General features: G+C 35.5%; 7 protein-coding genes across 7 annotated transcripts; 6 read left to right on the top strand and 1 right to left on the bottom strand.

The window, feature by feature from the left end:
- The first annotated feature begins 1,068 nt into the window (after window positions 1-1,068).
- LOC117791196 lies at window positions 1,069-2,636 on the top strand. The gene has a single exon (XM_034630882.1). It carries the CDS (start codon window positions 1,150-1,152, stop codon window positions 2,428-2,430), a length of 1,281 nt encoding a protein of 426 aa, XP_034486773.1. The 5' UTR covers window positions 1,069-1,149; the 3' UTR covers window positions 2,431-2,636.
- Window positions 2,637-6,360: 3,724 nt separating this feature from the next.
- Window positions 6,361-7,454, bottom strand: LOC117791176 (protein ABHD11). The gene has a single exon (XM_034630854.1). The coding sequence runs from the start codon at window positions 7,448-7,450 to the stop codon at window positions 6,530-6,532; it is 921 nt and encodes a 306-aa protein (XP_034486745.1). The 5' UTR covers window positions 7,451-7,454; the 3' UTR covers window positions 6,361-6,529.
- Window positions 7,455-9,065: 1,611 nt separating this feature from the next.
- On the top strand, window positions 9,066-10,111 carry LOC117791503 (protein Fer3). The gene is made up of 2 exons (XM_034631281.1): window positions 9,066-9,477; window positions 9,533-10,111. The coding sequence occupies exons 1-2, from the start codon at window positions 9,342-9,344 to the stop codon at window positions 9,994-9,996; spliced, it is 600 nt and encodes a 199-aa protein (XP_034487172.1). The 5' UTR covers window positions 9,066-9,341; the 3' UTR covers window positions 9,997-10,111.
- Window positions 10,112-11,144: 1,033 nt separating this feature from the next.
- LOC117791023 lies at window positions 11,145-12,778 on the top strand. The gene is made up of 4 exons (XM_034630652.1): window positions 11,145-11,357; window positions 11,422-11,924; window positions 11,992-12,343; window positions 12,401-12,778. The coding sequence occupies exons 1-4, from the start codon at window positions 11,159-11,161 to the stop codon at window positions 12,571-12,573; spliced, it is 1,227 nt and encodes a 408-aa protein (XP_034486543.1). The 5' UTR covers window positions 11,145-11,158; the 3' UTR covers window positions 12,574-12,778.
- A 1,851-nt stretch (window positions 12,779-14,629) lies between these two features.
- On the top strand, window positions 14,630-16,088 carry LOC117790691. The gene is made up of 4 exons (XM_034630217.1): window positions 14,630-14,841; window positions 14,903-15,390; window positions 15,452-15,818; window positions 15,879-16,088. Exons 1-4 carry the CDS (start codon window positions 14,655-14,657, stop codon window positions 16,085-16,087), a joined length of 1,251 nt encoding a protein of 416 aa, XP_034486108.1. The 5' UTR covers window positions 14,630-14,654; the 3' UTR covers window position 16,088.
- A 2,634-nt stretch (window positions 16,089-18,722) lies between these two features.
- Window positions 18,723-21,044, top strand: LOC117790967. The gene is made up of 5 exons (XM_034630588.1): window positions 18,723-18,824; window positions 19,138-19,234; window positions 19,311-19,641; window positions 19,700-20,220; window positions 20,346-21,044. Exons 2-5 carry the CDS (start codon window positions 19,169-19,171, stop codon window positions 20,880-20,882), a joined length of 1,455 nt encoding a protein of 484 aa, XP_034486479.1. The 5' UTR covers window positions 18,723-18,824; window positions 19,138-19,168; the 3' UTR covers window positions 20,883-21,044.
- Window positions 21,045-22,566: 1,522 nt separating this feature from the next.
- LOC117789918 lies at window positions 22,567-26,408 on the top strand. Its single transcript, XM_034629106.1, has 5 exons — window positions 22,567-23,152; window positions 23,745-24,262; window positions 24,323-24,882; window positions 24,947-25,670; window positions 25,740-26,408. Exons 1-5 carry the CDS (start codon window positions 22,771-22,773, stop codon window positions 26,301-26,303), a joined length of 2,748 nt encoding a protein of 915 aa, XP_034484997.1. The 5' UTR covers window positions 22,567-22,770; the 3' UTR covers window positions 26,304-26,408.
- Window positions 26,409-26,421: the final 13 nt, after the last annotated feature.

Here is a 26,421-nt window from a genome sequence, read left to right as displayed (position 1 = left end):
AAAATATTGATTGCATTATTAGCTGTACTATACTATGCTGAAAATGAGCTCATTGACTGCTTTTCATAGATAGATGAATCTACATTTTAAACTTTGTTTTGAGCAGCTACTTTCATTGTTCTTTTTGTTTCCACTTTTAACTGCTCCTTTGATGCTTATTACATTCGAAGATGCACCTTTGGCAGCTTTATGTCTATCCTTAAAATAAATTATTGTATACTTTGCTCTTTTATTATCGCCCTTTCATCGAGTCTCACCGGTTGAGTATCAAAAGTTGCCATAAAAAGGTAATCAAACTTTACTGATTAAAGTGAAAATGCGAAAAATTATGAATCAATTTTTCACTCAGCGAGCGAAAGTGCAAAGTCATCAGCTGGATGCATAAGTAGGAGGAGGATTGGGGAGTTGAGGAACTGCAGGTACGCAATTGCACTTTCGAAATTAACATAACTTGATTTCTTTTTACTACGAAAGAAACGTCTTCATTTTTCGAGGTGCTTTAAAGCCTCTTAAAAGGGAAAATTACTTTTCGAGCGTGTCTTTAATTTTTTATGTCCGGTCTTATGGAAGTGCTTTAAAACATTTGAGCATGAGTTGGATTTAACAAAATTCGTAGTTAAATATACAGATTTAGATAATTTTTTTGTTTAAACCATATTATAAACTTTAGCTTTTCTAAAAGCATTTAAGCTTCATAACAAGAAAACTACATACAAAAAGTGCAGCATAATTTTTTTTCTTTTTTTAACTTCTAGCTATTCAACACATGTAAGCTTTGAAGCTTTATAAAGTTTTCACTTTTAGTGCCTGTTTCGTTTTGAGTGAAAAAAAAACAAGTGCATCTTTGAAGGATAGGCTATATTCTACAATCAAGTATCTATAGAAGTAGTACTAATAATTAATATCGCTTGGGTGCGTAACATTGCATTTGACAAATCTCTAAAAAATTTGTCAAAAATTAAAAAGGAAAAATTAGAGATCCCAGTAAGCACAAAAAATTTGTTGTATTATGTCAATTTCCCAGTCGAGTTGAATACTTTTGTATAGTAGAATAATTCAGTAGTTTTTAACATATCATAGGGAACGGTTCGTGTTCATTTTGGCAGTAAAAAATAATTTTTTTTTTTTTTTTACCTGTTTTTACAAACAATGGACTCTGCGACAGTTGATTCGGTGTATGAAAATCTTTTTTCAGCTCAAAATTTCTTTGCAATGCACGAGCAACAACAAATAGATAAACAAAATTCGATGATGGCCAACAACTCGCTGATAGATCTCGATATGTTTCGTTATGAGGACGGTGGTGGTGATGCATGCGGTTCGCTGCTGCTGGGCGAGGATTATTGCAGCAGTTTCAAGGATGACGCCCTCGGAGGGGCAGCAAGCAGTGGCAGTAGCAGTAGTGGCAACACCGAAGGCAACAACACCACCAACGACAGCAACAACAGCAGCAGTACTAGCACCGGCATTGGAGCAATAGAAACAGCAGCAGCAGCAACAACAACGACAACAGGAGGAGCAGCAACAGCAGTAACAACAAAGACAACATCCTTGCTGGATTGGCAGGCGCAACCACAGCCGCTGGACAAGGATAAAAATGAAACAATGAAATCTCTGAATGCATTTCAAATGCATTCCTCAATGACAGACAATCGAGGAGCACCACATGACTGTCTCTGGTCCTCACAATTTCGACAGCTACGACCACCACCAACAATTCAGATCGGAGAAGAGAAATTCGTACTACGCACCGATACCATATTTGTATTAGGCATGCGACTAAATGTGACTAAAAACGACATAATCGTCTACTTTGGCAAGATGGGCCACATCAAAATGGACGATCTGACGTTGAAGCCAAAGATCTTTGTGTACAAGAATAAGCTGACTGGTCGCTCGAAGGGTGAAGCCACTATCACATACACAAGCCCCTATGCGGCGCAGACAGCCATATATTATTTAGATGGCGCCAAATTTTTGGGTCAAGTGCTGAGTGTTGTACCGGCTTATCTTTCCACACGGCCGGGCAAGAGCGTACGTTTCAGTTACGCCCAGGATCCGGTCATCGATCAGCAGCGTCGTCAGCGACAGAAGAAATGGAAGCCCGCCATTGATAATTGGGTCTGTGAATTGTGCAGAAACAGCAACTTTGTGTGGCGACTCAGCTGCAATCGTTGTCGTGTTAGCAAAAGTGAAGCCATCACAATTAACAATGCGTCCGCATCGTCATCCGCCGCCTCAGCCAACGGTGGACAAAACAATTGGCGTCCACGTAAGCACGATTGGACCTGTGGCTATTGCTTCAATGTGAACTTCTGGTATCGTCAGAAATGCAATCGTTGCCGTGCACCCAAAGCAGAGCTGCAAGCTAGCTCAGAATCAGATAGGGATAAGTGGGAGCTGGTTGTCAGCCAGACTTCCGTGGTTTAACTTGACCAATTAACAAATACTTCTTTATAGGCACACCTCTTTTTTTAAATTGAAAGTGAATTATGGTTCCAGTTATAGTACTGCCAATTTTTTTTAACCTTTATATATTGACAAGGAGTCTAGTCGAAAGTCTCTAACAATTTTGCATCACATTTTGTACAGTTTTGCAATAAATGAAAAGTGGCGTCTTTACATGTTTACCTAAATGCATTTGTATTATTTTTAACATTTAATTTCACAAGCAAAAACATAAAAGTGTCTGAGCAGTAACATGTTGCAATAACACTTCTGTAAACAACAACAACGAATTGTATTGAAAGTTGTCAGCGGTTTATTTGAAATTTAAAAAGTTTTAGTTAAAGTACTCACTTCTATAATTTTTTTATAAACACGTGATTATTTTCATTAAAAGTTGAGCTTAACTATCAAAAACCTAATATTAATCGAAAACACAAATTTCTTGCTTTAGCGATGTTCACAGAAAATTAAAAAGATCATTAAAATATAATAAATGTTGGAATATGTGCAATTTGTGTAAAATTGTTACAAAATTCTCATTGCATACTTTAAGGCTTAAATGAAGAATCACTTTAATTGAAATTGCAAATGGTTTGATTTATTGCTTGCGAATGGGAATGTGAATGCAATACTACTATTATTGGAATGTTGCCGTCTGCGTACAGCTGGCGGGCACTGTGTCGTTCAAACAATCTGCTATTACCAAGCAGATGGCGCATCCCCGGGAAAGGCAACAAAAGGATTTGAATTTAGCAACAGCCTCAGACAACAACTGGCAACTGGCAAGAACAAGGACACTGCGAAATGGCAACTGCCAACTGGCAAAAACATTAACCAACACTTGAAATTGTTGTTGGGGTTCATCTTGTTGTTCTTCTTATTGTAGTTTGAGACAAGATGTCAGAGGTGGGGGATTTGTGCTGCAGCTTTTGATGTTTCGCAGTCTGTGTGCTCTTCATATGTGTGTGTGTCTGTGTGTGTGAGTCACACACCAACACAGCCACAGATTGTCGAATGTACATGCAATAAAATATGTACGTGTCTAAATTTTAATATGCCTGCGTGTCTGTTTAGCATTCGCCTCAATCTTCAGTCTGTTTTCCTCTGACTCTGCCATTGCGTCTTTCTTTGCTCTCTCCCTCTCTCTTTCACTCTCTACTTAACTCTGTTTATTTGACTTGCTACTTATTTATTACCCTGCATAATGAAATTTCACGTAATCCTTATTAAAACCAAAGCAAACAACAACAAAACCCAGAACAAACAACAACCTGCTTATTGTTCTGAGGTTGAACTTTGAAGTTACATCTACATATCTTAATGAATTCTTACCAAAACTGGGACACCTAGGGATAGACTCCTTTTACTACTTGAAAGCAGTCTCGATCATCGAAATTCGGACAATTTTAATAAGTAAACACTCATTTACTTGTCATTTATCAGTATTTAGTACATTGTAATCAACATCTTATTTTTATAAATCAGTCTATTAAAAAGCATCGTTGAAAGTGATATTAATTTATCAGCTTTTGCAAAACTGAATTTAAAATTGTTACCGCTCAGACACTTTTGTGTCATTTGCGATTAGGGTTTCAAAATTTTATGTCTTTGAGTTTTAAAAATATAGCTGAATGCAAAAAGTAGTTATCATCAGCATGATTTCTGATAGACAATGCTGCTTCTTCACTCTTTTCCAAACTAAGCAATTAATCTCTTTCTTAACGTGTTTCAAAGCTGTTGAGAAACCCATTAAGGAAATATTGTTACAGCTACTTAGCTGTTGCTCTTGTCACTTTTCACTCGAAACATAATCATGAGTATTATCGAATTTTGAGAAAGCAGTCGGTAAGCTCAGTCGTCTTATGCCGTCTGCACGTACAATACAAATAACTCAGACAAAAGGTTCTAAATTGTATCGCATTGTAGCGTATTTTGACTCACCTTGTGCTATTTCATTGCAAGTCCAAGTCCTTGGCATTCTATTTCGCTTTTGCTCAACTCTCAATAGCACTTGAAGCTGCATCGAAATCTGAAACGAAACTGTTGTTGAAATAAGACATGAGAGTGTGTGTTTATCAAATGGGCGGGGGGGCGGTGACTGTCAGTTCAATTGGCTGTCACGTTGATTTCCCATCGATTCTGACTTTCACTCTACACCCTTTTGTGTTCTTTAATCCCCTTGTCAGTTACACTGCTCACTCGCTTCTTTATAAAAAGAAAAAGGGTTGCGGTCCAGCACAAGTGCTGACAGCGCATTTATTTTGCACAAATTTCAATATACTCGTACACGTTTATGCACAAGAACTAAGAAAACTTTAGAAACCACCACGAAATTGTCACATTCAGGGGATTTGTTTAAATTAAAGTAGCAAAAGCTCTTGAAGCGGGGAGTAGCTGTTTAAATTAAGTCCAGCTGCTACTTTATGTAGAAAAACTTCTTAAGTAAGTAACTTTTATAAAATAAACAGCATTCTATTTATTTTAAAATGTATGAATTTTTTTGAGAACCTTTAGATTTTTAAATTTGGATTTTTTTTATATCGTTTTATTTATGAATTTAAAGTGAATATTAATATTATTAGTTCACATTAAATTCACATTAAATAAATAAATTAATCAAGCGTATTTTAAAACTAATTTATATTTGATATAAAAAGCGTATACTTAGCTAAAAGATCATTTTTTAAACAATGCTTAAAGACCTTAACTCCAAGTATATGACAAACATAATACGCATTAAATTTTCTTTATGCAAACAAATGGCAAAATGACGTCATAAATAAAATGCATCTGTGTGGAAAATTAGGATGTTGCAAACGATGCAAAGAAATTCTGCATATTTGTACATCTGTTTGATATAGTAGTGGAGGATATATGTACAAATAGGAATCCCCAACAGGGTTCACAATGAGCATAAATCTTTCAAAGTGTCCGGATGCAGACAAAAACAAATCGTCACTTTTCTGGGAAGTAAAAGGGTATTTCCAAGACGTTTGGTTTTGCTTTTATACTTAAAAAGGTGTCATATAAGTTTATTAAAATGCAGGTTCTCCATATAATAGTTTTTTTTATTTGAATTCAATTGAACAATAACGATTTGACTATAAAGCCTTTAATCTGACTAAGAAAACTCAAAGACAAGAATATTTATCCAATTTCAAGTTATTTACTCATGAACGAACTCTTGAGTGTTTGAAAATATACAAGTTTTTTCATCAATAGACTTGGTTGTAGAACTAAGCCAACAAACCACAAACTACACTTAAATAAATTTAAATTAAACTTTTCAATGTAAACAGAAACGTTTCCCTTTTCCTTTGTTGGTTTCATTTCCATTTCATTGTTAATAAAATATTTAAGCCAATTCTATTTTCAATACTCAGTTAAACGTTTAACATGTGCCAACTTGGGACATTCAAAGTAATAAATAGCATCATGGATAAGACGCTTTGCCAATTACTTTAAAGCAAGTCAAACTACTCAAATTCCATCTTCTCTTTCAACTTAAGAGCAAAAAGACCGGCAATTCTATCCGCGTCGGCGCTCCATTTCTCCCTCTCTGTCAGTGAGCGAGTTAAAAAAAATATACACAAACATCTCTCTTTCAGGACAGTTTGTTATGTATAAACAAAAGCAAAGCATGCAACAGTTTGAAAGCAAGCACATTAGGGGTATTCAGTTGCTTGATAAAATTTTATAAAGAACTCGTATACTTACGTCAAAGTCTTTCATATAAATAAAAATCTTGTTTGTTAATTTTGAAATAATAAAATATCTCAAGATACCCTATAAAGTACATTTTTTTTAGGAAAAGGTAGGTTCATGTGCTTTAATCACTTGAGAATTATAAATTATAAATGAAATCTGGTACTCGGCTTTTTTATAAACTTATACTTGAATTTATTTCTGATTTTAATTATAATGTGCTTACGGTCTTATGTATACAAATAAAATGTTTAATTGTTATTGTTAGATGAACTCGAAATACTTTCGGATGCAGAATAACATTTAAACCTTTTATTCCCATACGCGTCTGAGAAATTGACAATTGGGGCTGACTCTTATTCATAATACAGTTACTTCAGGGCTTGGTAAAATCAACAACCAAATTGAGAAACTTATCTGGTTGAGACACGTGGACTTTGTGATCCGCATCCAAATACTCGACCCGCAAATTTGGAAAGTATTTCTTCATTGTTTTAATATTCGATGGGGTTACAAATGTTGTTTTCTTTGCAGCAATGAGGAGAGTTTTACCATCATAAGGCTTCAATCCGCTTAAAGTTTTCTCATAGTTGCACATTGATTGCTCCCAGCCATCGAGAATGGCCTGAGGATTAGATTTCCAAGCGAAAGTGCCAGACTCGGTCTTCTTTAGGTTATGAGCAATCAGAATCAAATCTAGATCACTTTTTACAAGTTTTACGAACGAGGGCAGAATGAATTTGCGTCCTTCGTGCAGGGGTAACTCATTGGGTATGGTCGGTAGCACTTCCACCATTTTCTCAAACAAATTCCATGCTTCTTGGACATCCCGTGGTAGTTTTCCCGGCGTGATGTCCACAAAGATGGCGCACTCCACTTGCTCGGGCTGAGTCAGTGCCAAAGTCATTAACGCCCTTCCGCCCATGCTGTGACCGAGTGCAACTATGCGATTCAGCTTATGACCCACAATAAAGGCAGCCGCATCCGCTGCCATATGTTTTGGCGTATGCTCCGAACTGTGACCGCTCTCGCCATGATTCCGGGCATCCACAGCGATCACAGCCCGTGGTCCCCGTTTGGCTATAAACCGACCCGTACGTCGCCAATTAGACCGACTTACATTTAGACCATGCATTATCATGATCGGAGGCAAATTTAAATGACTGTGCGGCTTTTTGTAAATAGCGTAATCCATTTTTACCGTCTGGATGGACTCGCCCCCGAAGCTAAACCTGCGTATCAGGAAGGCTATTTGCCATGGCAAAGACATTATATCGCCTTGTTGCGCACGCCGCATGACTATTGAGAATTTGGAATTTATCACTGACAACAAAAACAAAGATTAACAATTAAAAACCTATCAAAGCGAGTAAACCGAGAAAACGAGGATATCCGAGTAAAATTAAAAGTTTAATTCATCACCTCTGTCGTGTTTGCTGTGGAGTATTGGCCACTCTCTCATTTAATCATTTCTGCTCCCACTTGATCAAAGCTCACTCAGCATACTCGTATAAACGTTGGATGAAGAACATCTCCTGCTGAGGCTTTGTCAATACTCTCTCCCAAAGACCTTTTGGCAGTTTTATCCGTCTTATCTCGTTCCCCATCTCTCTCCCGTTCGCTGTGAATAATAAAAAACGATAAAATACAAAAAACTAGTGTTATTCTTATAAACATAAACAATAAATGCAACAGTTAGACAGGGATATTATCAAAGGTTTTTTCAAAACATTACGCATTTAAGTGCTAGGAAATTGGGAATTAATTATACGTTGATTACTGTATGTTTATTATTGATTGTCAAATAAATAAAAACTATAAGTTTAAATTATAACAAACTTAGAAATCTAGCCTAGTGTCAAATTAACTAGTTCTGGCAAAAATAACTAGCTCGGGCAATTTTCGAATTTCTTTTGAAAAAAAAAATGGGAAAATTGCTGTTAGCCTGAAATCTGGCCTTTAAAAAATATATTTTCAGTTATCTTAAACTGTGCAAAAGTGCCCACAAAAACCAATTTAGAAACTTATCAACCAGAAACTGCTTTTGATGCTTTTAATTAGACTTATTATTAGACTTTTGTCGTTTATTTTATATTTTTGTAATCAAATTTGTAACTTCTCTCCCCTTGGGGCGAAGAACTTCAAAATTTCATTAAAAAGTTCACGTTTATTTTATATAATTTCCAATTTTAAATTTTCATCAAATCATTAATTTATTAAATTTTTGCAATTTTCATTACCTAAAATTTAAATTCAGCTACGCAGCGCCATCTATGTCACATGTGCGACATACGAACGTAGCTGGATACAAATGTTGGCGCCATCTATGAGTCAAATACGAATATAGCGAATGCAAACCAACACAGCTTGCTCAAGACGACCGCCAAAGTCGATAAATTTAAATTTGGTTGAATGCAAATTTCAAAATTCAATAACTTTGAAATAGCTTAATAATTTGATGAAAATTAAAAATTCGAAATTAGATAAAATTACGGAAAACATTTTAATAAACTTTTGAAGGTCGTCACCACTCGGGGAGAGAAATTACAAAATTCAATTCTAAAATTAAAAAAAATATATCAAAAAATTTAGAAAATTCCAACAAAAGTTCTGCATAAATTTAAAAAATTCAAGCTTTAAAATTAAGAAAAATTCCAATTTAGTTGAATTTTCAAAGTTGCTACTGAATTTTTTTTTTTATTAAATTAGAACAAGTTGCCAGATCGGTAAATTATGCAGGGTGGCAGCCTTTGGGACCAGCATTGTGAAACCGTCGAAAATAGTTAATTTATTTATATTTGTTGGACAAAACGCTTTATCCTGAAATGATAATTCCACTCTATACGTAAGAATATTATGTTATTGGAATAATCTGTAACCTTTACTGATAGATATTTGTTAGTTGAGTTGAAATGAAACCGTTGATATTTCATTGCGCTGAACCCTCGTCCGGCATTAGCCAATCAGAGTGCCGCAAACTGCTGCCAATCCAAAATGGCCGACTGTTCAGCCTGTGGCAGATGCTGCTGCTGTTCCATGGCAGGGGGTTGGCATAAATCCAATAAGTTCAGTTCTGAGCATTCAGAGCAATCAGAATTTATTCCAATTCGAGCTTCCAAGCAGAACAGACCCAAGGTCCTTTCAGTCGTATCAGAATAGCATCATATCCGACTGCAGCCTTTGCAGCCATGCAACATCCGAACGATCAACCCACATATATGCCAGAGGTGCCATTTCAGCCACTGTGGGGCCAGGAGGCACCGCCACCCCCGCCAATTGTACCCTATCAGGAGCTAATTGCTGGATTTCCTTGTACCGATTTGTGTAAGTTTTCTATTAAATTCTGGTGGAAGTCTTCTAATCAGTTTGGTTATCACAGCGCTGTGGCAAAGATCGCAGGTGGCACCGTTAGTAAATCAACGTTCGAGTTCAAATGGACGCACCAACGGTTCCTCCTCATCGTCCTCGAAGAAAACCCGTCGGCGTGTTGCCTCCATGGCCCAAAGACGTGCTGCCAATATACGCGAACGCCGTCGCATGTTTAATCTGAATGAGGCCTTCGATAAGCTGCGTCGCAAGGTTCCAACCTTCGCCTACGAGAAGCGACTCTCCCGCATTGAGACCCTTCGTCTGGCCATCACCTACATTGGCTTTATGGCGGAACTGTTAAGTGGCACGCCCTCCAACTCCCACAAATCCCGTTCGGACATCTACGGTGGCATGAACGGACATCATCATCCATCAGCTGTAGGACCTCCAGGTCCTCCAATGCATCCACATCATCTACATCCATCAGCCTACCAACGGGACTTTGCCTCGCCCTACAATCACAGTCTGACCTAAAACACTTCTCCCAACTAAGGAGAGGGGTGTTTAATCTTGTTCTGTGTTTCTGTTGCCATGTCATGAGTTAAAGCTTAAGTTTAAAATAAATGTTAGTGTGTGTTCTGTGCAATATTAAGTGTATAGTGTTTCAGTTCGTATGGATCAATTAATGTGATTTGAGTAAAGACCAACTTGAGGATTGCAAACTACTAAACAAAGACAAAGAATTCTAAACAAAGAGTCGTAACCGGAGATTCTCCATCTGCTCAGTCACAACAAAGAATTTAGCGATAAATAAGGAGCTGAATCCGAAGAACTATGTACATTAGTGTGCATCGATTTGTATGAACCAAAATTTAATTTAAAAATGATAACCCAAATTCGTAATCTACTGTCAATTCCAAGAGGCTTTCACCAAGAAACTATAGTTCTAAAATCAATTCCAAGTCCCCGATTTTTGAGTTGAAAAACGTATTTTTTTGAACTTTTTAACCATGCATTATTAGCATATCTTTAGTGTTTTTAGTCCGATCCTGACAAGATTGGTATCAAAACTCTTGTTAGGACCAGGACCAAGACCAATTGTCTTTATAACAGAATTTTTGTCCTTGCAAGGACTAAAAACACTAAACTTGTAAACTCAAAAAGCGGGGACTGGGAATTGATTTTAGGGTTACGTTAACTTGGTGAAAACATCTTAGATTTAACCGTAGATTTCGAATTTAGGTTACCATTTTTATTGAAAAAAATCGATGCACTCTAGTATACATAGTAGAAATACTCTCTTCGGGTTCTCTTATTTTTTCCTAATCGAAAATCGAAAGCAAGACAGAGATATCACTATCTGGCATCAATAATAGTGTGGACAAGGTCGTAGGCAGCTTTGAGCGAAGGGGGATGAGAAAAGAATTCATTATTATAGCAACTATTGAAAAAATGTCGAGTTCTTTAAATGTCAGAGACTTTAAGTTTTCGAGCATTTCTTCGAAATCACTAAATTCTACTAATGACTCCTCCCTGCCTACGCCCTTGATATGATTTCCAAGCAAACTCCTTATCAGTTCAAATACCTCAGCCGTTATCAATAGCCTAATAATACTCGGTAGTCGGTTTTTAGGTTGTTGGGTTTATCTAACAAGTGCATAAATCTGCTCAGTATTGAATTGAAAGGCCAGCGAAAATGTCGAAGCCGGTATTACGTGTATTATCGCAAATCTCTGGTGATGCCAGTGGACCACCCACCTGGCTGGATCAACAGGAGCTGCAGCGTTTGATAACTGAGAATAGTCCGAAGTTCCAAAGTATTGTTGGCATAAGCACAAGATCGGAGCAATTCCCTAAAAGTGCGCTGCGTATGCAAATTCAAGTGAAGTTGGCGGGTGAGCAAAACGATTATGATTGCGATAGCGATAATAACGTGATAACGATTAATCAAATAAATAGAAAACACCATTCAAACGATGAACTTTTTGGTAAAGTCAAAGGAACAAACCAATTATGATACACTAAAGTTTCCACGGCCCCACAGCTTTGAACTGGAGATGCACATGTACAATGAAGTGTTGCCAGCTCTTGAGGAACTCTACAAGAATGTGGGGAAGAGCATAAATTTCAGTCCGCACAGTCATAAGCCTAAGCTAGTACATCCAGCAAAGGACTCCAAATGTCTGTACCTTGACTATCTGCAGGACAAGGGATATAAGTTGGCTAATCAGCCCAAAGGACTAAGCAAATCAGCCATGGAGGCAATCCTCTCCAAGCTGGCCGCTTATCATGCCGCCACAGCCCGGTATCTTCAACTGAATCCAAACCAATTAAGGGAACTATCAAATCGCAGTTCAAGGAAAGAATCTGATCATAAAATAGCTGAACTTAAGAACTTTCTTCAGCGTAAATTTAGCGAGAGTTTGCGATCAAATGGTCTACAGGATTATGAGGATAAGGTGGTCAGTAGATGAACTTTATCTTTAGAATTTTAAATATTCCCAGAAAGATTTTCCGTTTAATTCACAGAAATGCTACCTAAAAAATTTAGCTGATTGCGAGAAGACGGATATAAAGAGATCTTTTAATGTCATCTCAATTGGTGCTTGTTGGCCCAACAATTTACTTGGACATTTCGATGCCTTTGGCAATGTGAAGGATGCGATTTTTATTGATTTTGGTAGCGTCAGCCATGGACCTGCTATCTATGATCTATTCCAACTGCTTCTAACAGCACCTGCTGAAAAAACTGAGCATTTTGATGCTCACTTGAGATATTATCAAGATGAACTTAATGCCAACTTAAACTTGCTCAATTTCAAGGGAAGTTTACCTACATTGACAGACCTTCAAGTGGAGCTATTAGATTTTGGACATTGGGGTAAGTCTAAGTACTTTCTGTAGTTATGAAAACTTTATGAGTTTTATATCCATATAGGCGTAGAAGTGGTTATGGAAATATTACCATTGGTCCTAGCTGATTTTGAATCTTCCGATGTGGATGATATATTCAAGACTCGAAAGTACTCGGAGGAAATCAAGAAGCTTCTGCCCTGGCTGGAGAATCGTGCCTATTTTGAGGTTGAACCAGAACCCATTAATTACTATTAAAACCGATTGAATCCATGTTTATAATCTGATTTTATAAACAATTCTTGAAGTCAAAATAATTCGACCAACATCCACCTGATAATCTTGCAACCACAACTTGTTTCTGTATCTAACAACATTATTATAGCTTGATTTGTGTGCGAATTCTTGCAGCTGCCGCAGCAACAACACATGTTGATGCAACATTGAAGTCACAGCCCAAACAGAAACTATTATACGAAATTTGACAACGCAAACAAAGCGTAAAATTATTATTAATAAATTAATTTTACAATGGAATGGGCAACAATACATTGACAATTGTAGTAACAACCCTCGAAGGGATATTCAAAACAAGTGTAACACTTAAAGGGGCGTGATTGCAATGACACCCTGTGTAGGGTATAGTTGGGTAAAGATATACATGGCCAAAAAATTAGGTTTAAGCCTTGAGCCTTACACATAAATATTATTTTAATTTCTCCATGTGTTTTTCATTTATTGATTATATTTTAGGTCATAAAAATAAATTAACAACAATCTAACTTAGGTTAATGATTAAATAAAATTTGCCACACCTTTAAGTAATTATTTCCTTCAAAACGAACATTTTAGATATAAATATAGATAATTTATAATTCAAGAGTATTATCGATTATAGAGGGTATCTTCCAGTCGAGTACTCGCAGCTGATTGACTTTCTCCGGACTGCCTAAATACCGAGGAATTTTTGCGTTCAACGCCCATTTTCAACAGATTAGCTTCCCCTTTTTTTGCCACATCAAATTAATTTTGAGCCCATAAATAGGAAGGGGGAGGGGGCAAATAGAGCTACCTGAGGGTATTCCGGGGGTTGTCCTCGTCGAGACATCAAACTGTAACATGCTGCGACCCTTTGCCATGTGGTTGCAGTTGATGTTGCCTTTGCTCTTGTTTTGGTCCTTTGGTCGTTTGGTATTTTTTTGGTGTTGCAATATGTTTTGATGAATTTGTGACACTTCATGCCGCATTATGTTGCACATTTACTTACTTACCATCCCCCTTCCATAGGGGTTGGCTTATCGCTTGACATTTGCTTATGAAGTGCGATCACGTGTCTGTGATTAGCTTAGACTTATATCAACAGTCAAGTAAGTGTCTATTTGTAGACTCGACTTGACCACCTGCTGTGTGAGAATTTTCGTCAAAGGCTTGATTCTTAACTTATTATTTAGATTAATATCGAATTGGATCGCTATATTTTCATATGAAATTTTGTCATGCCACGTGCTGCTCATTAAATGATTCCCATATTAAATTCGATTCCAAAAAGAATCCCTAACTGAGATTCACTAAAGCAGTACAGCAGCGCATCCCCTAAACATTCTCTCCTTCTGACAATCTATTGTGCCCATGTCAAATCGCGATGACAAATTAATTGAATTTTGTTACAATTTTCAGCACATTTTGCGCAAAATTATCGACACTTTCCTTAGCCTATTAGACTGAAATCTAATATATATCGCAAGGCATGATAGATGATTAACTCAAACTGAACAGATGTTTCTAAAATAAACGTTGCATGATATTTTGGAATGATATACGAAAATACTTAGTTCAACACAAGCAATAAGCTTTGAAAGCTCTTAAAAGCTCATCATTAATCGAAATGCGTAACGTGATAAGAGGGTATACTGTTAAAGCTCAATTAGAAAATGATATACCTCTTATTTAATTAATTTGATGTGGTGTTTGGAGCAAAAAAAATGTGAATTATATATGTTTTTTTTGTCTAAATAAAATTACTTAAATAAATACAAAAAAAATTCAAGTTAGGGCAATTACATATGTATATATCTAGACTGTTTGGTTAATATCTGAAAACTAATTAAAGCCCTGTGCTATTTATTATTGATTGTAAAGCATCATTAATTAGCATCATCTAAAACATATTAAAGGGTACCAAGGATCCGACTTCTCTTTAGCGTTATACTACATTTTAACAAGTGGCGTAATATCAACAAAGCTTTTGACATAAAAGCTCTGTATGTAAAAAATTTATAAATAAATTGCCGACAAAAGTCGCTCACAGTGTGAACCGAACTTCTCATAGTATCATAATAATGGACCAATCCAATAATGAACCAGAGTTGCCAGACTGGTTAGACCCGAATATGTTTGTAGAATTTCTGCAACGCGACTTTAAAGACTTTAAGACCATAAGACAATTTGAGGTAGAACAAACCTGTGGCAAAGGCGAGAACTTTACAACTTTGGTATTACGTGTGAAGATTCTTGTGGAACTAAAAGGTAGGAGATTCCTGAAATTAAAAAATTGACTTAACTAAAATTAACCAATTTAAATTTGAAGATGATAGCCAAAAGGCGACTTCATACATTGTGAAGTTGCTGCCAACGACTTTGAGTACCCGCGATATGATTTCCAGCTGGAAGGTTTTTGATAAGGAGAAGCTTTCTTATAGCAGCTATGTGCCAGATTTCGAGCAAATGTATGAAAAGGTCAATAAAAAGATCTCTTTCGGAGCCAAGTATTATGAACCGAGCAGCCCAATAGCTGACGAGCTGATCGTCCTGGAAGATCTGGGCAATCGAGGCTTTAAGAATGCCAATCGTCAAAAGGGTCTAGATATGAATCATACCAAACGAGTGTTGGAGAAATTAGCTCAATTTCATGCTGCATCGGCAGTACGTTATGAACTAAAGGGTCCTTATCCGGACCTCTACGATCGAAGTCTTTGCAGTGATGAAGACAAATTTCAAGAGTTCCGCGAAACTCAAGCCAAGTCCCTCATCAAGGCGTTGCCTCACTATAAGGCTGCACATTTAGAGAGCGCATTGGTAAGAAATTTTTATTAAATATACCAGATAATATCCATTTAACTTACGTCTCCTCCTTTAGAAAAACTATACCTCATTGGCGCCCGATATGTACCAGGCATTTGCTCTCAAATTTGAGAATGAGTTCCGTTGCCTCAACCACGGTGATTTTTATTGTAATAATATAATGTTTCAATATGATGCGAATGGAGAGATTGCAGAAACATATTTTATAGATCTGCAAATGAGTCGTTACTGCTCGCCAGCTCAAGATCTGATTTATTTTCTACTTTCCTCCGTTTCCTACGATCTGAAATTATCCAAGTTTGATTATTTCATTCATTATTATCATAGCAAACTAATTGATAATTTAACGCTATTGCAATATCCAAAGCAACTTCCTAAGTTAAGGGATCTACACTCATCGATATTTAATCATGGAGACTGGGGTAATACTTCAGAACTATAAACCTTTAAATAGACTGACTAACATAACTCTTTTTTTGTAGCTTATCCAGTAATTTCGCTTTTACTGCCGCTTGTCCTGATCGATCCCAACGACAAATCCAACATGGACACGCTAATGGATCAACAAGATGAAGGCGATCAGTTTCGGAACACAATGTTCGAAAATCCACGCGTTATTCAACATTATACGCATATTCTGCCTTGGGCTTACAATCGCGGATTGTTTGAATATAAAAAACATATGAAATAAAAGAAATCGATTCTTTAACCGGTATTAACCGAATGAAATTGGTAATCGTCACTGAAACCTTAACTGTTTAATTACTTAAACAACAATAAAAATTTTTTATATTAATTTTAATGAATTTATTTTAATTTAATTATTAATTTTTTAATATGGTTATTTATTTTAAAAAGAGTACAACTTTGTTGACAACATTTAATATCGATTCCTAAGTGATCACAAGCGAATTTAAAATAAAGCCTAGTTATAATTATCACAAGCAAACCCTTTCACTTCTCTTTGGGCATGTTTGCTAATATGACAATTTCTCTGACAACATAGATTTTTTTCCAAGGATTTTAATTTTAAATATCTTTCAATTAAAATGAATTGCGATAAACAAAAAATTTAACTTACATTTTATAGTCAACAAATCAAAAATTACCCACAAATAAATATAATTTCCTTATTTATATAAAAGAAAAATTTAAAACAAACTTGACCTGTGTGGGGTCTATAGAAATCTGCGTGCCAAATTTGGTTGTTCTATCTCTTATAGTCTCTGGAATCTAGGCGCTCACACGGACAGACAGACACACATGGCTTTTTCGACTCGGCTGTTAAAGCTGATCAAGAGTATATATACTTTATAGGGTCAGAGATGCCTCCTTCTACCTGTTACATATATTCCACAATATTCCCTTTAACTCTTTTTTTAAGTAACCGGTATTAAAAGTCAGTTTGATATATCTAAAAGGTATGTACAGAAGAGTGGGTCAATTTGTATGTTGTCAAAATCGTAATCTACGACGAATTCTTAGGTTTATCCAAGAAACCATGAGTCTTAAATCAATATCGAGCTTTAAATAAAAGATAAAAGTCTTTTGTGTATTCGTGATTTTCTGGTAGCGACCTCTAAAAAATAAAAATAGACCTCAAATATAGAGCGATTTATATTGAATGTATACTTACAAATTTATAATGCACGTACTTAAATCACGATGATTTAATACTTACACTGTTAACTTTTACACTCAGAAAAACATGTCATCCTAAAATTAGGTTCGACCGTACTTGAATTTATACCGTTTCGTTCTTAAAATTTTAAGATTGTTGTGTACTAAAAATCTTGAATTAAGTATGAATCGATCTTAAATTTAGAATTCGGACTTCACATTCCTATGGCAGCTATCCGAAATAGAATTCCGATTTTATCCAAACTTAGTCAGAATATATAAGACAATGAAAAATATATAATCCGTGAGTCTCGTAAAGTAACCTCCAGAAACAACTGAGTTATTTGTACTTAGCTAGTTTAATATTTTTTTGTACTTAAAATAGTTTTTTTCAAGATTGAAAGGAAGTTAAAAATATGATCGTTTCGTATTTAAAACAAGTACGTTTTGGGATATTTCTTTTTCATTGTCGCACCTTAGAATTTTCAAGTGGTTCTAGCGACGCAAATATGACGTTAAGCTTGGATCGCTAGTAAAATCAGCACCTAATTTCGAACACATACTATAGTATGTTTTTAAAGTTAATTAATTATGACAATGTTTTGTACTAAAAACAAGTACATTTTGGGTTCAGCTTAAGATTTTTTTGTACTTAAAGTAGTATGTTTTCAATTTTAAATTAAACCCAAAGCGTACTTAAAATATCCCCAAAAAATCTAATTTTAAGATTTCCGTACTTGCGAATACCGAACTTGAAATAAGATTTTTGTTCTCAACTTTAGAAATTCCGAATTGAGACAGCTTTTGAGATCGTTTGTACTTGAAAATGGCCTGTTTAAGTACGGAAATCTTGATATTTTTCTGAGAGTACGATTTAAACAAATTTTTTAAAATTTTATGCAACGAAGAGTGCGGGAGGCAACTACAGTTTCAGAATAATAATTTCTGGGTGTGCAGTTAGGCGTAGACTCCCAGAAATTGGCTAGATAAAAAAACAAGTTCATAACTGATAACAGATTGATAGCTAGTTTATAATACAATTTCAAAATATTGCAATTCCTTGGCGTGTGCCTACAATCACATTAAATGTTGTATTTTAAAGCTTTTTTGATAAGATTGTTGACATCTTCATCAATCCATTATTTCATCAGCTGTGAAAGCTGTTTGATTAACTGATTTCATTAAATTCTTCCAATTCATTGCATACGTCTAGAAGGTTACCATGTGGTTTATTTGCTTTATTCAAAAGCTTAGGCATGCTGATAAAAATGAGCTTTTTATTATTCAATAATATTGAGACCTATGACAACAAATTTGGTATAAATATGAAACCGAAATTACAAGTTACTCAACAGTTTAAAGGCATTTGTTTAGTCATTCAGTTAAACAGGTCTGTTCTGCGTACAGTTCAAAGTTTGCGATGGATCAAAGAAGAGCAACAACAAAAAAGAATGCTGAAAGGAGGCAGGATAAGACCTCCTTGATGATCGCCAAGGAAGATAAGGATCTAAGGCTTGCAATGACCCCTAAGAAGTCAGCGTTGGAAAAAATTCCTTTTACTCAAATTGAGGAAATACTTATTATTTATAAATAGATATTAATTAACATAATCAGTAGGCTACAAAATGGAATAATAAATTACAAAGATTTAAAAAAAAATTATAAAAATTTCAGTTATAGATAGATTAGCCAACTCATCGGCCAGAAAACCATGGCAGATACGTAAGTGTGAAGTGGTATTTAAGCATATTGAGATGAGTGGGAACAGGATGCCATAATCGGAGATATTTTGTCGATTAGCTTAGGGTGTAAGTATGAAAAGACGAATTACAATTTCAATATTGATGTGAATTTAAATTATTCCAATAATTACGTTCGCTTCTCTAAACATCTGGCAATATACATTTAAATATTATTCTTAAAGGTCGCATGAGCAATGATATTTTTATATATTTTATATCTGCATTGTTTACGTGTATTTAATTTTAATTTAAAATCTTCTTTGATCCAATTTATCAATTAAAGTACTCTTATTCGTCTTAAACATATATCTCAAACTTTAGTCAGTGAAATAACAAGATAATTTATCTATTTCTGTATCACCGATTTTAATTCATACAGTTTCCTTGTGATATGAATTGAGCAGCTTGCAATGATAAAATTTCATGGCGAAAATGGCGAACTGAAAACAAGAAAATCCTTTGAAGACTTTTGTTGGGTATAAATATAAGCTTTAAATTTCTTTACGAGTAAAGTCAAATAATCAGCTAACGTTTTGCTAAATCTATATCAAGAAACGCAGTTCGATGTCGGTGATGGGTCAAAAAAGCTCTAAGCCTAGACATTGTTCTAATATGGAACCAAAGGTGGATCGGAATCACACTGACTTGAACACCACTCGGGACAATGATAAGGACATTAAGTTAATCCCTAAGCAATGCAATACAAATGTTGATTGCCCATTGGTTCCGGAGTGGATTCATAAATCACAATTTATCGAAATACTCAAAGAAAATGTGCCAGAGTTTTCGAGAATTGAAAATTTTTTTGTGAAGCCCGCATTAAGTGCTAAGGAAAACTATTCCTCGCTAATTTTGAGAGTAACTATTGATGTAGAGTTAATAGGTCAGTAAAAATCGATATGTGAGATCTATAAAACTAAATCTTTAACTAAACCATGTAGATAAAACCATTAAGCCCTTATCGTTTATGATGAAAGTGCCCCATGAATCTGCAAAAATGCAACAAATGCTTAAGACTGTCAACTTCTTTACTGTGGAAAATGCTACCTACACAGAATTGATATCGAAATTCGAGAATCTCTACAAAACGAAAGGGATGAGTATTAGCTTTGCTCCTCGCACTTACAAGTTCAAGGAGAGTCTGAAAAAGGAACCCAAATTGGCCAATTCAGTGCTCATGTATGATCTGGGCCAGGATGGCTACAAAAATGTAAATCGCTTAGAATGTCTCAATATGGATGAAACCAAGTTTGTACTCCGTAAGCTAGCTCAATATCATGCAGCCGGAGCACATTGCAGGATCGTACATGGACCCTATTCGGATGTATTCACTCAACCCACATTTGGTTCAAATAAGGAGAGGGCTCTTTCTATACTGAACGGCATTATGGGACCCTTTAAAAAAATGTTTTTAGATAATCTAAATGACTTTAAGAATGGCGAGAAATACTATGATAAATTCGTAAGTTAAATAGAAATTCTAATTCAATTTAACTTTTATTCCATTTGTATTTAATTTAAATAAAATTTATTTTTTATTCATATAAACTTTTTTTAATTTCTATTTATTTGTATACCCCCTTTTAGGAACGCCTGTTCTCCACAATGAGTCAACAGTTCCTCAAGCTAAGCACCTACGATCCCAATGAATTTAATGTAATCAATCATGGTGATTGTTGGATCAAGAATCTGCTCTTTAAATTTGGACCAAAAGGGGAATTGGTCGATTTGATGTTCGTTGACTTTCAATTGCCGAAATATGGACATCCCTCGACAGATTTGCTTAACTTTATCATTACATCTGTCCACATTGATTACAAACTAAAGGATTTTGATTTTTTTATCAAATATTATCACGATCATCTGATTGAGCATCTAAAGTTATTGGGCTATAAAGAGCGTATGCCTACCCTGAGGGAACTTCACTCCCAGCTCTATAAGTATGGTATATGGGCAATTACTGCGTCTGTGATGGTGCTGCCTATCGTCCTGTTGGACCCGAATGAGGAGACACTTGAGAGTCCTAAATTTAAGAACATGCTGTATACCAACTCCCGCTATAAGGCTCATATTAACAAAATACTGCCGTGGCTAGATAATCGAGGTCTTTTAGATACCGATTAAAAACTATAGTAACAACTCATTATTTTCATTGGCCTCCTACAAAACATGGAAGAACGATTTGCAAATTGCAAAATTTATTGCAATTTCAATCGATTTCATCGAGATATTTACGAAATTAATAAAAATGTTATATACTGAAAACTGTGTGTTTACAAGAAGTAAGTAATGTGTTTCTACCTTTTGTTAGTTAGTTCTTTATTGATAATAGGGACTTGAAAGTACTTTATCGATAGTAGACTCGTATAATTATATTATCAATAGTCCATATATTCGATATATTCAACTAAACAAGGCGCTATACTTCGAAGAATATTTTGTTACTCTATCAAATCGTAATATTGTCATTATTTGAGCAAGTACTGTGTATAAGCGTATCTTTCTGTAAATTCTGACTTAATTATATATAGAGATATATTGTATAATAACCATCGAAATTGTATATATATTATAAGGTTTCAATAATTAATTTCGTTAATTGTTCGGTCGGGGACCTTTTATAATTGCACTATAGCGTGATTAATTGTAATCTTCAAATTATTCACGTAATATTGAATTAATGCATGTTCATACAATCGATATAGGAACTGATTGTGGTCAGATTTGATAAGTTGTGGCGAACAAACAATATAAGAGTCATTGTGAATATACGAAAGATAAACTCATTTTTATACTGGATTTTCATTAATAAAAAGTATTTTTGGGCCAGACGACTTGACTAGAAAATACCGTGTTAGCAAGCACCTGCAAATTTTTTTCTTTAATAAAATGGAAATTATTTCTAACAAGAATATATATATTCTAAAAATAGCAAAATTAACATAAAGAAAAAAAGTACATAAAAAAACACAAACATATGAAGTATGGAAACTGTTAATAACAATTATGGAACCAAAATAGTAAATAATATTATTGAGAAATTTAAATTAGTAATAAAAAATTCAAAAGCCAACTTTCAATTAAATATTTTTGACTTTAGTATTTTTTAATACTGTTTAATTTGTATTTGGGTCAACTATCTTGAAAAGGATCCAGCAAAATAACATAACCTTTTAACGTAATTTCAAATCAATTGCTATATTTACAATTTAGAATTGCCTACATCTAAGTATTGACTCTTTTTATCTTATAATTTTGTTAAATTTCCTTATTTATTTATGTTTTCTTTTTCATTCCAATTATGGATTCCATAAATGTTTTATCTTAGTTTAATTTTTTGGGTTTTTATAATTCTTATGAAATTATTCGGAATTAGTGTGTAATATCTAGCAAATACCCTGTGAATTTTTTATAAGTATTGTAATATACTCGTACCTTTGAATGTAATACATTTGTAATAGCGTAATTGCTACTTTAATTTTTATTCCTACTGTAAATTTAAATAGTTTTTGTTATAATAAATAAATGAGAGTCCAACGATATATATAAAAGTTAAAGAGTTTTTGATAGAAACATTATTGCATTAACATACCCTACTCTTATACATACAGGGTAAAAAATGTTTGCGTACGTTGTGCGAGAATTTCACAGTTTTGCTTTGAAATTGAATAATAGTCGTATTTGCTTTTAACTGATCGCCAATTATAGAATTTATGAATGTGTATACGAAGTTAAAGTGGGTAAAGTGTATAGTATATTTGTACATACATATATACTAATTCATATCATTCGAGCAGTCGTCAGTTTTATTCAGTTCGCATTCCGAGTACACCTGTCGAGTATGTCGAGCGCTTGTCGGCACACTGATAAAAAATAGTTTAGTTATCAGCTTGAATTGTTATCAGTAACGATTTTCGTGTATAAATATTCACGTCGATTACAAGGCACACGATCAGTTGAATTTTATTCGTGCATTTGAAAAGACGTATTAAGATCAGTTAGAGCATCTACAATGGGTACTCATAGTTCCAAGCCAAAAAAAAATAGCTATAAAGTGTCAACTTCCGAGGAACAGTCGCAGCAAAGCAGCACCAGTAATAGCGCCAAAGCTCGGATGAATGACACGAAACCAGAGAACAAGGTCGTTCCGTCCGACTCCGCACCAGCCCCTGCCTCTGTTTCTGCACCCGCCTCCGCTCCCGCCCCTGCTGTGCCAGAAATTGATAGTAAACTAGTGCCCACATGGATTAAAGAGACACATTTTGTGGAAATACTCAGAGAGACTGTTCCACAGTTCTCAAAAATTCAAAGCTTTCGCATAAAGCCCGCTCTCAGCCCCGGAGAGAACTATGCAACGCTTATGCTGAGAGTAAGCATCGAGGCAGAACTAACAGGTGAGTGCAATTACTCAAATGACGTCACAAAACTTTAGTTTATTTAAAAAATGAAATTCTTTAGCTATATTCGTTTTAATTATCGTTGTGAGAATTTTGCTGGTAATCGTGACTATTTGGGGGTGTACGACTATATTTAGCACACGCCTTTAAGTTAAGATAACAAACCTATATTTACCACTGCGCTTATCTAACGTCCATTTATGGCCAAATTAAGCAATCCAATTCAAAACGTAAATCAATCGTAAAAATATTTTGGTGTAATAGGAGAACTTTATCATTTTAAAATGTGTCAACCTTAATAGTATATTGGTTCCATAGAATGATATGAATAGATACGAGTATTTCAAAAAGATAGATTACTCTTGTACTCCAAATAAGAGATAATGGAAGCAAGAACAAGATGCCGCAACTGTTATAATCTTTTTAATTTTAATTGTAAGCTACGCAATAATAATAAAATAAATGTTAATTCGTAACTGTTATTTTGAAATCAAAAAATAAGAATTAAATAATTTAATTTATGTTTAAAAGAAATATATTTAAGCTTTGGTGTTAACCACATTTTTTTCCTTTGTCTTTCTGTTATTAGACAAATCCGTCAAATCCGTTTCGTATATGATGAAAGTAGCACACGATAATCCGGGAATGGAACAAATGCTCGCCGTTGCCAATTTCTTTCCAATTGAAAATGAGGCCTACATCGATCTATTGCCGAAACTGGAGGAACTATATAGAGAAAAGGGTGTAGACATAACCTTTGCTCCGCGAGCCTACAGGTTCAAAGAGGCTCTCAAGGAAGAACCTAAGCTCGCGAATTCGGTGTTGATGTATGATCTTGGTCAGGATGGTTACAAGAATGTCAATCGCCGGGAATGTCTCAATTTAGAGCAGACTAAAGTGGTGCTAAAGAAGATGGCGCAATATCATGCCGCGGGGGCGCACTATAAAAACGTTCATGGGCTCTCGGATGGAATGATGTATGGAATGATGGGCAAAACTCTTGAGAATAGCTTGGCTATGCTAGATGCTATAATGAAACCAACCCAGAAACTGTTCTTAGATAATCTAAAGAACTTTAATGACTGCCAGAAGTATCATGATAAATTGGTAAGTACATGATAATTCTCGAAACTAATCCGTTTAAATAAAACTGTTGTGTATTTTTAGGTGAAATATTTCGCCGATGTCCGCGAAGTATTTCTGGATATAGGCAGTCACGATCCAAACGAATTTAATGTGGTCAATCATGGCGATTCTTGGGTTAACAATCTGCTATTTCAGATTGCACCCAATGGGGATCTCACTGATATGATCTATGTTGATTTCCAGAATCCCCGTTATGGCCATCCATTTTCCGATTTTCTTTACTTTATCATGACATCTGTTCACATTGATTACAAGCTCAAGGATTTCGACTTCTTTGTTAAGTATTATCACGATCAACTGATAGAACATCTGGAATTACTGGAGTATACGGAGCGTAAGCCAAGGTTGTCGGAGTTCCACATCCAACTCTACAAATATGGAAGCTGGGCAATCACAGGCGTCTTTATGGTGTTGCCCTTGGTGCTCCTAGATCCGACCGAGTCGGCAACCTTTGAGAATTTTATGGGCGACAGTGAAGCGGGAGCTGATTTCAAGAATCTGATGTACTCAGGAAAACGCTATAAGCATTATATCGAGCAGATACTGCCCTGGCTGGACAATCGTGGACTCCTAGAAGCATAGTAAGTGTAATTAAAATATGACAATTGAATAAGATTCCTTATTCTTATCTTGATTCAATTTTAGTGCGCCACTACCAAAACAGATTGCAGTTGCCAAATCCCAAGTGGAAATCGAGGTGGATCCCGTCACGCCTGATTGGGTCAATATCGAACAATTCAAAGCTCTGCTTAAAGCTGAGAAGACCGACTATAAGGATATAGAAAGATTCCGAGTAAAAAAAGCTACAGAGTCTGGTGACAATTACTTCTCGATCATGCTCTCAGTGGACATTGATTACCTAACCGTTTCCGGTGACAAGTCAAGCATTTCCTTTATGCTGAAGGTGCCGCCAAGTGGTGATGCCACCAAAGAATTACTGGACGTAATGCTCACTTTTAAGAAGGAGATTGAAATGTATTATGATGTCATACCAGAGCTGGAACAGCTCTATAAACAGGCTGGACAACCCATCATATTTGGACCAAAAAGCTACAAATTACCAAACGCTCCAGATGCAGAGCACATTCTCCTTGAGAATCTGCGCCCAGCGGGATATAAGAATGCGGATCGCCTACAAGGATTGAATATAAGCGAAACAGAAAATGTATTAGCCAAGCTGGCCAAGCTGCATGCAGCCTCTGCGTATTTATATGTTACCAAGGGTCCTTTCTCCGATTGTCTGGACAAACCACTGTATAATGAGAAGTCCCGTCCAATTTTTGATAATCCTCAGAATAAGAGCTTCATGGATTTAGCTACTGAGGCAATTAAGGGCTTTAAGGGCAGCGAAGAATATGTCGATAAAGTGGTAAGTTCTGGACCAGAATGCTCTTACTTCAATTGAACTGATCAATATATAATTTAATACAATTTTTAGATCAAGATAATGGATAATCTCTTTGAACTTACGTGCAAAGCGGAAGAGTATGACAAGGACGAGTTTAATGTCATGAATCATGGCGATTGTTGGACCAACAATGTTATGTTTGCCTATAATTCCCAGGGGGAAATTACAGACACACTGCTTATAGACTTCCAGCGATCGAACTTTAATACTCCTGCCCAGGATTTGTATTACTTGCTGTTATCCTCGCCTAACTTTGACATCAAACTTGACAAGTTCGATTACTTTATACGCTTCTATTATTCGGAACTCCGACGCAATCTAGAGTTGCTCAAGTATCCACGCCATATACCTACCTTGAGGGAACTTCACACCATGCTCCTGCAAAATCCTCTTTGGGCCATAACAACAACTTCCACAGTGATGTCCGCCGTTCTGTTAGATCCCACGGACAATGCGAACATTGAAACCATGATGGGTAACAATAAGGAAGGGGACGAGCTCAAAAGGAAACTCTTCAGTGGTGACAGGTATCTCAAACATGCCGAGGCTATCTATCCCTTCCTCAACCATAGAGGACTTTTGGACCTTGAATAAGTTCACCGACACCTCTACTGTAAATAAAAGTTAATTCTGTTATATATTGATTACTTTCTAAACAAATAAATATAAATGTTGTAAGTTAATAATGTACTTTTCTCTTAAAATGAAGAAA

This window comes from Drosophila innubila (genome assembly GCF_004354385.1).
Source record: "Drosophila innubila isolate TH190305 chromosome 3R unlocalized genomic scaffold, UK_Dinn_1.0 2_E_3R, whole genome shotgun sequence".
Classification (NCBI taxonomy): domain Eukaryota; kingdom Metazoa; phylum Arthropoda; class Insecta; order Diptera; family Drosophilidae; genus Drosophila; species Drosophila innubila.
This window is presented reverse-complemented; position numbering and strand designations above follow the sequence as displayed.

Bases quoted from the DNA above. Each gene is read 5' to 3' on its own strand.
- LOC117791196 (XM_034630882.1), top strand. From the start codon at position 1,150: ATGGACTCTGCGACAGTTGATTCGGTGTATGAAAATCTTTTTTCAGCT.
- LOC117791176 (XM_034630854.1), bottom strand. From the start codon at position 7,450: ATGCGGCGTGCGCAACAAGGCGATATAATGTCTTTGCCATGGCAAATA.
- LOC117791503 (XM_034631281.1), top strand. From the start codon at position 9,342: ATGCAACATCCGAACGATCAACCCACATATATGCCAGAGGTGCCATTT. The intron at 9,478-9,532 runs GTAAGTTTTCTA...TGGTTATCACAG, and splicing joins ATTTCCTTGTACCGATTTGT to CGCTGTGGCAAAGATCGCAG.
- LOC117791023 (XM_034630652.1), top strand. From the start codon at position 11,159: ATGTCGAAGCCGGTATTACGTGTATTATCGCAAATCTCTGGTGATGCC. The intron at 11,358-11,421 runs GTGAGCAAAACG...TCAAATAAATAG, and splicing joins AATTCAAGTGAAGTTGGCGG to AAAACACCATTCAAACGATG. The intron at 12,344-12,400 runs GTAAGTCTAAGT...ATATCCATATAG, and splicing joins ATTAGATTTTGGACATTGGG to GCGTAGAAGTGGTTATGGAA.
- LOC117790691 (XM_034630217.1), top strand. From the start codon at position 14,655: ATGGACCAATCCAATAATGAACCAGAGTTGCCAGACTGGTTAGACCCG. The intron at 14,842-14,902 runs GTAGGAGATTCC...TTAAATTTGAAG, and splicing joins GATTCTTGTGGAACTAAAAG to ATGATAGCCAAAAGGCGACT. The intron at 15,391-15,451 runs GTAAGAAATTTT...CTCCTCCTTTAG, and splicing joins CACATTTAGAGAGCGCATTG to AAAAACTATACCTCATTGGC.
- LOC117790967 (XM_034630588.1), top strand. From the start codon at position 19,169: ATGATAAAATTTCATGGCGAAAATGGCGAACTGAAAACAAGAAAATCC. The intron at 19,235-19,310 runs GTATAAATATAA...ATCTATATCAAG, and splicing joins CCTTTGAAGACTTTTGTTGG to AAACGCAGTTCGATGTCGGT. The intron at 19,642-19,699 runs GTCAGTAAAAAT...TAAACCATGTAG, and splicing joins TATTGATGTAGAGTTAATAG to ATAAAACCATTAAGCCCTTA.
- LOC117789918 (XM_034629106.1), top strand. From the start codon at position 22,771: ATGGGTACTCATAGTTCCAAGCCAAAAAAAAATAGCTATAAAGTGTCA. The intron at 24,883-24,946 runs GTAAGTGTAATT...ATTCAATTTTAG, and splicing joins CGTGGACTCCTAGAAGCATA to TGCGCCACTACCAAAACAGA. The intron at 25,671-25,739 runs GTAAGTTCTGGA...TACAATTTTTAG, and splicing joins AAGAATATGTCGATAAAGTG to ATCAAGATAATGGATAATCT.